At 41.3% G+C, this 15,730-nt stretch overlaps 1 protein-coding gene across 1 annotated transcript in view; it reads right to left on the bottom strand.

The window, feature by feature from the left end:
• The window catches only part of NEK11 (NIMA related kinase 11), a 346,803-nt gene that overhangs the window by 110,720 nt on the left and 220,353 nt on the right, over positions 1-15,730 (bottom strand). Inside the window, exon 14 of the mRNA XM_077130110.1 lies at positions 8,749-8,909. Within this exon, the coding sequence (XP_076986225.1) occupies positions 8,749-8,909 (161 nt within the window). The remainder of the gene's footprint in view (positions 1-8,748; positions 8,910-15,730) is intronic.

The following is a 15,730-nucleotide window of genomic DNA, read 5'->3' as shown; positions in this document are numbered from 1 at the left end:
CTGTTTTGTTCCCTAACATATACCCAGTGCCTAGAGCACTCAAATATTTGATAAGTAAATGAACGATACATGCAACAACCTACTGGCTTCCTGAAGTATTATCTACTCTCCTTAAAACCATATCCACAACAGCCTTGAAAAATGTCACTAAGTTACAGAAACCAAAACACCAAGGTGACCTTACTCATTTTCTGCACACTCAGACGTTCCTTTCACATCTCAGTTTGAGCTCATTAGAAGCCAGGCCCTAGCTTATCTGCATTCATAATTCATGGGAAGACAGAGGATGCCGTTTAGCACAAAGCCATGGGAAGAGCTGATGGCAGTTTGGAGGTGGCTGCCCCAAAGTCAGGAAGCTGGAACCTTTGCTCTCAGCTCACTGCTGACGGTTGCCTTCTGTCAAGGAGAAAAGGCCTCCAAGTGTGTGTGTAGTGATGGGAAGACAGAGCCGCATCTGCAAAACTCCAACGGTAAACAAGCCCCCTGGCTCCTGTAACACTAACCGCCTCTGTCACTGAATTCAGAATTGCTGAAACGTGACTGTCAGTGCGTCCACATTTCACTGCTTTAATGCCTTGTTTACTTTGCATTATTAAAACCTTCTAACTGCAGCTGTCTCTTATTAATGCCCAGGTTTGCAACAAGTCAGTGCCTGCAGGGTTGTTTTAAAGCTTCAAAAACATTCATAGGTATCCAGTGACAGGACTCTCCAGCCTTTTTGGATTAGGGTGTGGGAATATAAAGGATGAAGAGAAGAAGGAAAGCCGGGCTGATGGAGAGGTGCCATGGCACATACCCCAAAGCATGAGGGAATGGATTTTTCAGGAGCTGCTGAGGCCTGGACCCCTCTGCTGCAGTCCATTTAGAGATTCCTGCAGGGTGGAGGTGAGGCTCCTTCCAATCAGTCCTTCCTTCCCAGTAGCTCCCTTCCTCCTGATGAAGAATTTAACTCAAATACTCTCGATCCAATAACCTGGGGAAGAAAGTCCTGCAATTCGAGAGGTTTCTTGTAACAAAATTTCCATGTAACAAAAGGTACCCCTCAGGACCCGAACTCCTTTATTTCCATGTAACAAAAGGTACCCCTCAGGACCCGAACTCCTTTATTGCAGATTACCGTTTTCAACTCCAACACGAACTTTAGTCCTATTTAAATCCTTCGGAGCAAGTGAAAAACTTGGCCCTGTGTTTTAAGCAGCGATACAAAATCATCAGATCATATTCCATTTGCTCACATTTTGGAGCTATCCCTTTGGTAGGTCACAAGCATTTCCTTTTCTTCACCTTGACCAACTTCTACATTATGTTCTATACGTACCCAAAATGACACTGTGTGTATTCGCTGGTTTGAATCCTGCTTTTATCATTGGACTGGATGACTTAGGTCCAGTGAATCCCCTTGCTTCACAGTTTTATCATTTGTAAAATGAGATGGACGATTTGAACCCCACAATATGCCTATCACTATAAAATAGGATGATGCACAATGTAAGTTTATCAATTGTAACAGATGTACCACACTAATTCAGGTTGCTAATAATAGGATGATGCACGACACCTGGAAAGCCGTAAGGTAGCTGTTTTTTATTAACCATGACTACTGCTCCCTCAGGTTAAACGTAGGGTCATGAAATTATATTCACTCCCACTTTCCCAGTTCAAATAAAATATCCAGAAAATAAAATTTTTCTGTATAATCAAATAATGGGAAGGGTCTTTACATTTTTCTGTTTTTAAGGGCTGTTTAGGGAGATTCTCCTATTTTTTGCAGATATTTTTGTGCCCTGGATGATCAGGGACCGCAACTCTGATATTAACTGAGGAGACAGGATTGGGTGTGGGTCAGCGTGGGTGCTAGGGAGAAAATCCTCTAAGGTACCATTCCAGCTGGTCTTTCTAGCTCTATAAAAATCAGCATAGGCCACCCCGCAGCCCTCGCCCCCAGCTCCAGCAGCAACAGAGCAGATTGCAGGGACGTCCCACAGTGCAGGGGATCACCTCCCCATCTGCTGGTGGATCTCTGCTTATTCACCGACAGGGAGGTCGTGGAGACTGGAGACCTCACTGTGCATCACACTGCAAAGAACCCATGGACTCTCCACTCCTGGTCAGCTTTGCTTTGTCTTTATCCACCCCACCTCCTTCCCTCTTGTCCCTCCATGCTTTGGTGCTGGGGCAAGAAAGTAAAGGTGTGATCTCTATACACAACATTTTAAGACTTAGGATTCCAGGCCTTCTAGAAAGCTCAGTGTATCTGACCAGCAATGAGCTATGCTTTATCTTGGACTAAGAAGTGGCAGAAGACAGAAGGGGGCACAATGTAATGGAAAGGGAGCCACAATGGGGATGAGAGTGGAAATTGCCCCATCAAAGTCACTCCTTTGACAACACACACTGAGTCTATGGAAGGTCTGTTACCTGGAAGGCTCCACTACCACTTTAGCAAGGATGACAACCCTTTAGTGTGGGACACAGGATGGGGAAGTGATGATAGAGAAATGATTCAACAGCTTGTAATAGCTGGGCTGGCTGCTTGTTGGACTGAAAACCTCTAAGGTCGATTCCAGACAGAGAGTGTTTCCTCCTGTGTGTGAAGGTGATTAGGTCACATCATGTAAAATAGCAGGTAAATCAGCACTACTATTTGAAGTCAAGAGTTCTGGCACCTTCTAATTAAAGCACAGTAGGAGGAGATAAATCTGCTTCCCAAAACAGATACAAGAGGTAGGTAGGCTCTTTTATGTTTTAATTTTGGTTGCTCAGTACTTTTCTAAGAACCGGTACACATTTTACCGTGTACATAGCTCAGTCATTAGGTTAAGCGAGACAGGTTTCATTAGGGAATTAGATAACACATTGGCCCCAGGGGCTATTCCCTCACACCTAATGTATCTGACTCCATCATCATCGGAGGAGGGATTATATTTAGCCACTGTGTAAAGGAGTGGCTAAAAATGGAGTCACACAAATCTCCTTGAGTCTGCTACTTTCTAGCGGTGTGGACTTGAAGACGTTCTTTCAACTTACTAAGCCTCAAGTTTCCTCGTCTATAAACTCAGGATACCACAACAGTCTTACCTTTCAAGGGCGCTGGGTTTTAAAAGTCAGCACTTCAATGCCATCATCAGTTCTAGGCAAAATATCCCCCACTGCTCCATCCTTGTTGGGCACCAAATGAAATGCTGACTTGCACTTAGGGACAATGTTGTCAGAAAAACATGTATCTTTAAACACAAGTCTGGAGCAATAATTCAGAGCAACAAGAGGTTCACAATGAGAGACACAGAGGCACAGAGACGCAGTGTGGTGTGTGTGGGATGGTGGTGGAGGATGGATTTTTAGCTCTCAGCTCGTTCTCGCTCAGGGGCATTCACTTTTTGAATGAAATGTCAGGCAGACATTTCTCATGTTCTCTTCCTCTCTCCCACCCTCGCCTTTGCCCTCTCCCATATTGAATTCTAGTCAGTTAATTTCTAATTTGGTGCAGTTGTCTAGAATATACACATCAATAGGCCATTGCAAAAATTAAATGAAACATTGCATCTGTAGAAGTCATGGAGGAGTGCTGCTTACATCTCCCTTCAAGAGTGCCTGCTGTGAGGAGAGCAGCCAGCTTGGCAGCCCCCAGCCACAGCGCCTTCAGGATCCACTGCAGTGCTCACACCAAGGCCACACTCTTTCCAAGCAGCTTCCAGCTAATGGCAGCAAGGTGGGGACACTCCAGCCAGGCCACTGCTACCCAATGTGGGACTCCACTAATGTGCAATCTTTGCCCTGCGGCTCCCTATTGTAATGCCAAGACTGTTTTGGAACCACACTGCACCCTAAGGCTTTTCTCATCCAATCCTCCCACCCTCCCTCCCTTCTTCTCCAAGGTGTCAGGCCAACGCTGTGGCCTGAGATTCTCCCTACTGACTCCAGAGGCATTTCCTTTTCTGTTCTACTTCTGCCATGTCATCAGCTTCTCCGAAGAAACTGAACTGACACAACATATAAAGTACTGGGCACAGTATGAAGGTTATGGAAATGTTAACTGTTACCGTTACAGTTATTATGATTGGATATATGGATTAAACTAATGACTCCACTAGCAGGCTATACCCCTAGAGGCACCTACTGTCATGATGATCTGATCCAAAATCAGTAGGATTATTCAGTAGAATCTTTAGGCCTTGCCTATCCAGTATCCGATGCTCTCCACTGTGCAGAAAGAATTTCAACACCACTGGAGGAGTTGGGAGAAATGTATTGGAAAATTCAAACTGAGCTGGAAAAATGGGCCTCTGCAGCCCTTCATCTTAGAAGAACAAACACCATGATCCTAAACAGATCTCTTGAAATAAGCTTCAGTGAATGCCACATTCATAAAACAGAGCCCTTCTCAAGGGAGTTCTCTGTTAAGTCATTATGGTCCCTCCAGGACGTGTTTTATTGCTACACCTGGGATACTGATTAGTCTTGGAGAGGGGAAAAAAGATGGTCAAGGCTGAAGAGTCTACAAAAACACCCATCAACCTGCAGCCCTTAAAAAAAAAAAAAGCCCATTAGAACACATGAAACACTTTTCAGTGACAGGTCTCACAAATACTGCTGGGAACCCTATTTTGATGTTATAATGTTATAAGGTTTTGATGTTGTAATGTTATATAAGGATGTTTTGATGTTATAAAGGATATTCTCCTGAGATCTCAGGAGCTGGGCCCAACTGGTGGCCACAGACTTCACAAGGGAGCTAAAGACAATGCTAATAGCTTGTGATAAAGGTGTTACTGATGCTCTGCTTATCACCGCAGAGAAGCATCTGACAACAGCAATTAAATGCTTAATAAAACAGTGCTTTGGGGCTGACACTGCTCAAAAGACTGTCATGGGAGGCATCAGGACTCAGCAATCAATCACAGTGAAGTTCATGGCTGTTTTTCTTTTTGCAAGCACCGTATGTAAAGTTCTTCTTCCATCGAAGTGATAGCTATGTGACTTTTGCCACATCTAACAGAGGGTGAATCGACTTTAGCCTCATCACTCATTTAAAGGTCATATGGTCTGATGGTCACTCAGGAAGTCACGTGTTCACAGGTCAAGGAGAAAACTGGGGAGAAAGGAGAAGAGACGAACTCCAGAGATGGCTACTGATTTCACCTGATTCACAAAGCCAGTAGGGACTGGGGGCATGGTATTGAATTCTGTGGCTGGGATCTGTGTGTTGCTAATAAAATAACCCCAAAACGGAAGAGTCAACATCCATCACATCTCCACACCCACTACCTTTGGGGAGGAGGGAATTATATTGAATTACTAGGAAAAACAGATGGGGTAGTAATTACCTGCCTCTAATACAAATTACAATCTATGGTGCTTGCCACTCCTGCTTCTCTTATGCCAAGCAAGCCCATATAGGTTAATATACTTTCTGTAGCAGGAAAACACATTAGGAATGTGACCTTTCCCTACCCATGTGAAAATGGGCAGGTTATTTCTCTTTGAAACTCAGTTTCCTCATCTGGAAAACAGGGATAAGAATAACTACCCAAGAGGATTTGTGAGGCAAAACATCATGATGTCTGTGAGAGGGCTTAACCTATCGTCTCAATAGATTATTTAAAATCCATCACAATCTGTCATTACGTGTGACAGATGCACAGCCCAGAGAACAAACTTGTTGCCCTTATATTTATCACCTGTCTTAAGAAATAATAAGGGATTTTTAAATATTACAATTATATAAATCTCACTTTAACATTAAAAAATTTGGCAGTATCCCCCCACCCTACATGGGATATGACATACAGGGGTGAAAGTCTCCCTGGCAAAATGGGGCATGACTCCCAGGGATGAGCCTGGTCCTAGCACCATGAAATTGTAGAGCATTATTCACGGTATCGGTGCCTAAGAGAATTCAAATAGGGTCAAGAGGCTATTCTGGAAGGTGCTCTTATGTCAGCTACAGCAAGATATTGCTAATTACCATGGTTTGCCAACCCCCAACCAAAACCATTCCTGTTAGCCTTAAAGAACACCTACGGCTCTATCTGAGATTCTATAAAAGTTTCACGTACTAGGATTACTTTCCAGAAATCTACAACCTCCAGATGGGTTCCTAGGCCAAATAAGTTCTGAAATCCAGAGGGGTCAGCCTATCCAAGAACATCAACTAGTTCCATTCCCCTATCCTATATTATCAACACCCCTTTCCAATACAAAAACATTAGAATGGGAGTAGCCCAGATACCCCTAAACATTTGGAGAAGGATCAAAGGAAAAGGATGGGTTATAACAGAGAAGGCAGGATTTTACAAATGAGTTTGACTGCTGAATCATTATATCATGATATTTATCTTAGTCTCCAGTGTCTTGGAGCAGCTAGAAGGAAAAACCTAAAATTGTGGAACAAACCTCTGTTCTGTAATTACTTGTTGCAATGTGCTTGAAATTTATTGTTTTGAATAGATGTTATAGTGCATAATAAAAATGTTAAAAACAGTTTTGGGCAGTATCCTATGAAGGCCATAACATGGCTGGACAACTTTTTAATAATAATAGTTAACAGCTCATTATTAAGTATTTTATTAAGTACTGAGCATTACTCTAGGGCTTTACATTGATTATTTCATTTAATCCTCAAAACCACTCTCTGAAGGAACCAATATTCTCCCATTTGACAGGCTACAAAACTGAGGTGCAGTGAAATGTAGTAACCTGCACATGCAAACTGCAAGTGACAGAGGCTAGACCCATACCCAGGTACTCTGATTTTCAACCCTGTGTTCTAACCTCCACGTGTGGCTGGCGAAGTTCTATTTCTTGACATGGTGATGGTCACTATACATATATATATATATTTTATGGGGCTTCCTGAACCTGTTTCATTTTAAAATAGAAAGATATATTAGCAGAATATTAGAAGAGTTCAAATTTTACCACTTGATGTTTGGGGAAAATTGAGTATGTCTTTTTGCAACCATGCATCTACAACATTATTGGCCTTAGCTGTTTAGGACAGTGACACAGTAGCAAGGAAAATAGCATTTCAGTTTGTGGTGGGATGTGCTATCCGTTTTACCAGAGTCATGGAAAGAATGAGAAAACAGTATAAGAAAAATACTTTTATTACAGCATCCTGAATTTTCCCCATTTTCACCCTATATTTTTCTCAACATTTATTTCTCTCTCCACATATTTGTCTCTTGGACACTTTCTCTAATCGTTTTCTTTCTCTTCCCCTCATCGCCTTTCTCTGTTTAGCCCTGCACTTATACCCTATTAGTTGCCTTCTCCCTGCCTCCTTATCCTTCTCTTATATAGAACCTGAGAATAATTATTTGCTGTATTTATTGGATATTACAATGTAATGCTTAGTCTTCACTAAAAATGGTTGAATGGATTATGTGCACTCCTCTCTACTCCAAATGTCATTAACTCTAATTAAGCTTCTGTTGACTCAGCTGTCCCTTGGCTGACTTTTATTTCAGTGCCTTAATGGTTCCCAGGTAACAAAATGTTTCTCTCTCTTATGAGAGTTTAGGGTTGGAAGGGTTACCAGGTGAAGGACTAAGAAGGAAATGAGGTCTATGATCAGAAATTGCAATTTTTCTCCTCACATACCTCTTGCTTTCCCTTCTCTCAGACACCCAGTACAGAAAGGATGGCCAGGGCTGGTGGTTGGCCAATGGCTCAACTGGGACTTAATCTGGCTACAGCTAAAGACATCTAAGGCCAGGTGTAGAGAGACCCAGGGCCCGAGACCTGCCATATTAGGAGCAGGTCATTGCATGTACCCACCTACATGACCAGGACAGACATTAACGGCCATCAAACCTGGTCAGGGGGGAAAAGATGTACGAACAGTATATGTACAAGGCACTGAAACTCCCCTCCCTTGATCACTGTTGATAACAACCCCTGGGTCACGAGAGCCTGCTGAAAATCTGTTTTCACACTTTTATCACACCCTATGAAATTTTCTTGTCCTAAACCCTGATAATCCCTTGCTCTGCCTTCCCCCACCCCTTCTGTGGAGCACGAACTTCCTTTTTCCACAGCTGGCCGCCATCATGGAAGACGGCATCATGGAAGATCCTCTTGCACTCATAAGTCCTAATTAAAATTCATGCCTAACTCTCAGCCTAGCATATTCTTTGGTCTTTGAGCTGCCCCAACCCAAGACCTCCAAGAGCTATGTTGGAACACAAGGAATAGACTCAGAGAGACCTCAGCATCACATGTGAGGATGGACCCTCAGAGGCTGAAGTGGATAGAAAGATCATCCCCTAAACTCAGTATCCCTGGGTCTCCTACCCTGAACTCTATAAGTCCACAAATTTTTACAATGGGGCCCAACTCACAAAACTGATTAGGGTGCAGAGAAGTAAAACAAAAACAAAAACTTTCCCTTTCTCCCTATGAAAGAGATACTTGCAGTGTTTATTCAATAGCTTACATATGGGGAGATCTTCAATGTGCAAACAATGTTGTGTGCACCACTGCTACCCAATAATTGTGTGTACTCAGCCACAGGCTAGGCAGGCTGGATGTGCACTTTCCCCTCATCAACACGGTCTGGACCAAATTCTCAGAATTGCCAGGGTGCCCCACCAGCCCCTGGACCTTGGAAAGCAAGACTTACCACATGGAAAAACTTATGGAGCCATTATAACAACCCCTACTCCCCCTCCCCCTCCAGATTAGGACTCTCCTGACTCTGTCTTGGAAGCCACGGCACAGCCGCAGCTGCTGGGGAGCAGCACGTACCTGCTGGTTTGTGCTATAAACAGGCTGGGCCCCCTCATCCTTGACCTTTTCCTCTGGCCCTGAGAGCACTGCTTCTTCCTCCTCTTCCTCACTTTCATCAGAACAAGAATCAAACACGTCAGTGTAATACTCTTCAGCCTCAAGTGGGTCTTCTGGGATCTCTGAAATAAAGTATAAACAACAATCAGCTCCCACCAGTTTTTAAAATTATAATAAGGCTAGGACTCCCATGTTTTCTCAGAGATGTGCATCTTGTTTGCACTGACAAAGCTTTTGTGAGCGTGGAGCCGAATCTTAGCCACCTAAAAGTATCTGGTTGAACATAGCAAACACTCAGCAAAATGAAATCAGCTGAGAAAAGGAGGGATGACTCCATTTGCACCCACCTTTTGAAAGTGGGAGAACAGAACTATGAAACCAAAACAAACTACCTGCTTTAAAGTCCTTACATACTGAGAGATCAATCTTTATTACAAATGAGAAGATTTAGGAGTAAAAGCAGAACAAGATGCTCTGGCTTCACATAATGTTTTTAGCAGAGGCATGTGGAATAGAGCTATGTCAGCATTCTTCCTGGGGATTTTTATTTTTTCAAGACAATATAAATGGTGAGACCAGACAAGAGGGATAGGACATACAACAATGGCAATTTTAGCAAGCTGGAAAAAATTTTATAATTCTTTTCTAACAGGCTACGAAGGCTTTTGAAATGGAGTTCTCTTTGATGGGCTTTATTTATTCACATCTACACACAGCATTTTTTTTTAAAGGTGAAATACCACCCACTTAAGTTGATGCCAAGAAGTAGCTATCCAAGTTACTTGATGCAACATTATTTAGTTACTAAAAATAAAGTTGGTGCTTATAACAGTTTTCAACCAAGAAAGGTCAAGAATGGATCATACATTTAAAAAAATCATAGCAATATGAACTCCAACTTGCTAATGGAGGCCTAGAAATAGAGAAACAGCTTTGGGAAGGTAAAAGAGGAAATAACATAATGACGTCCCATTGCAGTAAAACAGTGGGCATTTTAGGCTTTATACCACCCTCTGACTTATAACCAAAATTATTCTTCTTTATTGTAATACACAGAACTCTTCTTCATTCCACTGTGACTACTGTCTGCCTAGTGGGAAAAATACGTGATTTGACATCAGAGAATCAAAAGTTTGAATCTAGCTCTACCACACCCTCGATGAGAACCTGGGCAAGGGACAAATTTATTGAGCTCTAATTTCTCCATCTATAAAACTGACATAAAAGTAATTTAACACAGTAGCTATGGGGATTCAATAACACAATTCTTATGAAAGCAGTCTGCAGAGAGGTACGCTTTATCCAAATGTTCGTTCAATTTCCACATCTGTAAAAATGGGCTTTTCATTAACTGACCCCAGAATCCTTTGAAGGTAAAATACTTAATGGAGGCAGGACTCTCCAACAATAAAGGACTTTAAAATCTCTTTGGTATCTATGATTTCTCACTAAAACCATAGCAGGAAGGTAGTATTTTTACCAAGAAGTTAGGATTTAAAGGATGATGGTGGTTGCTGAATCATTATACAGATATTCCTTTTTGCTTTCTGGTATATTGGAGTAGACATAGGGAAATATCTCAAATCTTCGAACTGTAATCCAAGGGCCTTGATCTCTGATAATGACTGTACAGCCTTTATCTTGTGCCCTTGTGGTTGTGAAAGGCTTGTGACTGACCTTCCCTTGTACCCATTTATCCATTTTTTGGTCTTTAGAGTGTTGTGATCACTAAACACAGCCGCTTTTATTATTATTATTGTTATTATTATTGTTAATTGGCAGACCAAAACAACATACAAACACGGAATATTCTTAACAAACATTCCATACATGGTGTACAATTAATGGCTCACAATATCATCACATAGTCATATATTCATCCCCACTATCATTTTCTAGAACATTTGCATCATTCCAGAAAACTCATACATACCATACTCCTTTCCTCTCATTGACCACTAGTATTTCCTTCTACTCAATATATTTTAACCTTTGTTCCCCCTATTTTTTTCTATTCCCCTTACCACTCCCTTTCATTGATCACTAGTACTTCAATCTACTCAATTTGTTTGAATTATTTGTTCCCCCTACTATTTATTTATTTTTTACATGGGCAGGCACTGGGAATCGAACCCGGGTTCTCTGGCATGGCAGGTGAGCATTCTCGCCTGCTGAGCCACTGTGGCCTGCCCTATTTATTTATTTTTAATCCATATTTTTTACTCATCCGTCCATACCATAGATAAAAGGAAAACAAGGTTTTCACAATCTTTTGGGGGGCAGGTAAAAGAGGAAATTACATAATGACATCCTACTACAGTAAAACAGTGGGCATTTTAGCCTTTATACCACTCTCTGACTTAAAACCAAATTATTCTTTTTTTATTGTAATACACAGAACTCTTCTTCATCCCACTGTGGCTATTGTTTGTCTGCCTAGTGGGAAAAATACGTGATTTGATGTCAGAGAATCAAAAGTTCGACTCTGGCTGTAGTTCATGGTCACATTGCAAACGCTATGTCATTATATAATCATCTTCAAGAAACATGGCTACTGGAACACAGCTCCATAGTTTCAGGCACTGCCCTCTAGCCTCTCTAATACACTGTAAACTTAAAAGGAGATATCTATAAAATGTGTAAGAATAACCTCCAGGATAACCTCTCAACTGTTTGAAATCTCTCAGCCACTGACACTTTATTTTGTATCATTTCTCTCTGCCCATTTTCAATCAAGAATGTTTTCTCAATTCCTTGATGCTAAGGTTTATTAACGAAGGGCCTTGAGTCAGTCCAAAACTAATCTACCCCAATTCCGAAGTTATCCTGATAACCAAAACAGGATTTAACCAAAATGAACCTGCCTGAAACACACAGTAGCTTAAACTTAACCTATAAGTCACTTCTATCTCATCATACTACTAAAAATTGCACCCAACATCATATTAAGGCTGCCATTTTCTTACATACATTCTGTGACAAAGCATGCAATCAATTCTGCACATGCTCAATAATCAGATCACCTCTAATTACATCATCTAGCGCTATTTTGCACTTTATCCTAAAACCTGTCCATCTTTTGATATCAGAATTAATGTAGTTCAGGGAGACAGAATTTTGGACCCATAGGCCATCTGCTTTCTTGCTTCACACCTAGTGATAAACTCTTTCTTCTCTTAAACCCTGGTGTCTCAGGAATTGGTCATTTCAGAGCATCAGGCAGAAAACCCATCACTTTTGTCGGTAACAGTACAGTGAAATAGAAACATGTCAGCTCAGAAGACAAAAATTGCATATGCAAAAAAAGCAAAACTGCTTTTTCCAATTCCTTAAGAAGGGGCATGTCGGGGATCTCACAGCTTCCTTCAGTAACTCCAACCTGGTCTGTTTTTCCTTCAGAGCACTGATTTTCAACTGAGCACCAGATGAGAGAGCTGATTTGCATAGAGGTGGTTATGTTTTATGACAAATACATATTTTTAATAGACTCATGCTCACAAAATGAAAAGTATGTGAAAACGAAAATCCATGAAAAGGACAATGCACAGGTCCCGTTTTGCCCTCTAAGAGAAGCGTGCACTGGCTGAGTGGGCTGGTGGACGGAACACCAGTGCCCCATGTCCCTCCCTCTCTCCCTGAGTCTCTCTCTTTACAGTTATTCACTCATTCGCTCCTAGTCTCTTATTCTCGATACCCCTGTAGCTTTCCCTATCTCCCTCTTCCATTATTCCCTTCCTGCACAAGGAAAGATTATTTGCTTTTGGCATAGTAAGAAATACTATTTACCCAGTGACCTATACAGAAACGTGCATATATGTGGTGTCTGGAAATAAATATCTTTATAACTGAAACAATAATTGCATACATCATGATTTACTTGTGAAGTATTCTAGGATTTCCATTCTATTGAGTTAAAAAAGAGAGAGAGAGAGAGAGAAAGCTCGTTTTACTACACTAAATGATTTCACCACACACAATATTTTGGAATGCTGGCTTTGGCATCAAAAAGACTTGCATTTAAATCAAGGTTCTACTATCAACTCTGTAACTTCGGGCATTATTTAACATTCCTGCATTTCCGTTTTCTCACCTGTGAGGTGGGGATACTAGCACCTGTCTCACTGAATTGTTGTGAACATTAAATAGTATAATGGATGCAAAGCAATACACACATGGTATGTACCCAGTAAAAGTTAGCATTGGAAGTAGTAAGACAAGCACTCTGCAGTTCTGCCTGTAATGCCCATCACCGGGGAAAAAAAATCTAAATATTAGACAGCCACAAATATACACCAAATTTAAAATGTTTCTTTATATTTCCAAATAGAATAATTTCTTATCCATATAGAACCCAATTCAAATGGGCAATAAGACTCACTGCTCTCTGGTTTCCCTTCTATTGGACTCCACATGGACTCTTGGCATTTCATCACTCTCCCTCTGCCCCACTCCATTGTTTCCATCTGATCCCACTTTAGGCAGCCCAGAGGGAAGCTCTACATTAGAGGCTGACAAACTTTTTCTATAAAGGGTCAGATAGTAAAAATTTTAGATTTTCTGGTTTTACCCAGTCTCTGACACAAGGTATCCAACTCTGTAGGCTAAATGCAGCCATGGACAACAGATAAATCAATGAATATGGTTGTGTTCCAATAAAGCTTTATTCACAAAAATAAGCAGTGGGCCAGGTCATACTGTACAACACACACAAACCTTTCTGTTGCTAAAATACTAAACCTCTTCTCCTATAACATGACTTTGTGCATCACTTTGTGCAAACAGAATCTCTGTGCATCTTTGTGCTATCTTTTTTTGCAAACAGACTCTTCAGCCCTTTTCCCTCTCTTACCAAGCATCCCTTCCCAGGAAGAAGAGAAAGGAAAGAAATGGTAAAGGGAAAGAGTCATCTTGCAATGTATGCCAAAGTCACAAAACAGAGGGGGATGAATCCATCACCAGTATTTCTTAGTCAAGCACTGCAAGCTTGGTGCTGCCAGAACAGGGCTCATTTTCCAAGGGAAAAGTCAAAAGAAATGTAAGTCGGCTCAAGCTGTGCTTGTCAAGCCATGTGTTTTTCATATATGGGCCCATCTTGTTACACCAAAGGCTCATTTCTCCTGTCACCAAGGGAAAAATGGTTTGTGATAAATAGCTTTAATTTTCTCAAACCTGAAATCAACCCCATACAGATGCGCTGGAGGGACATTCCAGACCTCTATGCGGGCAGGCAGTCACGGAGCATGTTTATGAAGGAATCCAATAATGGCTGCCCGAGCTTAGACACAGACGTTACAAATCTGTGTGGGAGAAAAAGAGAAGCAAATGTCCTGTCCCTAGAAAAGAGTGGTTCTATCAGACTTTCAACTAAGACCCACATAGAGCCTTTCTTCTAAGATTTGAGTGAGCATCAGTTTCACCAGATCACTGGGCCCCACTCTCAGAGTTGCAGATTCTATAGATCTGGGTGGGGCCCTATAATCAGCATTTCTTACAACTTTCCAACTAATGCTGCTGCAGCTGGTCCAGAAGCCACACTCTGAGAACCACTACTCTAGGCTGTGACACATTCAGATAGAAGCACTGTGCCATAACACACAGCAGCACGATAATAGAACATATAATATAAAATTCTATTGTATTTCAATATCTTTTAAACTTTGGATGTTAAAAGACAAAAAAAATGCACAAAAGAAATTACTGTAGAAGAGCTCAGACTGCTGCACCATCAGGTATCTCAATTACTCACACGATCTCTAGGGAGTCACAAGTGACTAGTCCCATGTGACTGATAGAGAAGTACAAATGGAGGGTGAGCGGCCCACAGTCCTTGTATTTGTACATAACAGTAGAGCTTCAAAGGCACATTCATATTCATTTGTCCATTTCATCACTGAAACAATCCTTCAAGACAGACCAGCAATACATCTTTACACCCATTTTATGAATAAGGAGAGTGGGGCTCATCTAGGCTAATTGCCCACCAAAGTTACACAGCTCACATGGTGGAGGCAGGCCAGAATTCAGATCACCTGAGTCCTCTCTTTTAATTATTTATCTATCTACTATTTATTTATTTATTTCACTAAATTAGTGCTACTTTGTGGTTAGCTAGGAATTTTCATCTTTGGTGGTAAAACAATTTCACAGACAAAAGTCCTCCTCATCTTCCCCATAGCTCTGAAAGACTGAACAATAAGGGTAGACTTTTGACTCATGAGACAGGGAAACTGAAGCTTAGTCATATCTGGCAAATTGTCTGAAGGAAGCTGGGAATACTGACTTTCAGGGGTCCTCATTCAGACACAGCCCAATTCTTACCTCTATCTGATATGCTCAAATTTGAGCCCACATCAGAAATTACAAGGAGGGCTTGTTATAACCCAGAGTCCTGGATCTCATGCCCAGAGTTTCTGATTCTGTAGGTCTGCGATAGGCCTGAGACTGTATTTCTAATAAGATCCCAGCTGATGCCAAAGCTGCTGGTCTGGCAACATAGTTTGAGAATTACTGTTCTATCTTATAGGAACTTCAAGGAGATGATGACATACAGGGACCACTGTTTAATAAGAAACTCCGTGTTATTTCATTTAGTATTGCACCAGCTCTTCAAACTTTTATAAACTGATGAGATATATTCAAGAGTCGAGAGAGAGAGAGAGAGAGAGAGTTTTCATAAAGCAAGAATATGCCTAATAACAAAAACAAGTTTCCTTTAAGGGAACTTTGTTAGAAGACCAGAAGAGAGATTTAGAAGCTATACCACTATCTTAAATCTTTGTAATGATTGCATTAGTTGTTAAGTTTAACAATTGGATTTAGCTATCCATTTAGTTTTTCTAGATGGACAACTAACCACTGGTATGCCTTCAGCAAGTGAGTATAAAGAGCTAAGAAGAGTAGTTTTCAAAGGGCGTTCCAGAACAGTAGCAGCAGCATACTGGGG

This window comes from Tamandua tetradactyla, chromosome 15, assembly GCF_023851605.1.
Source record: "Tamandua tetradactyla isolate mTamTet1 chromosome 15, mTamTet1.pri, whole genome shotgun sequence".
Lineage (NCBI taxonomy): Eukaryota > Metazoa > Chordata > Mammalia > Pilosa > Myrmecophagidae > Tamandua > Tamandua tetradactyla.
This window is presented reverse-complemented; position numbering and strand designations above follow the sequence as displayed.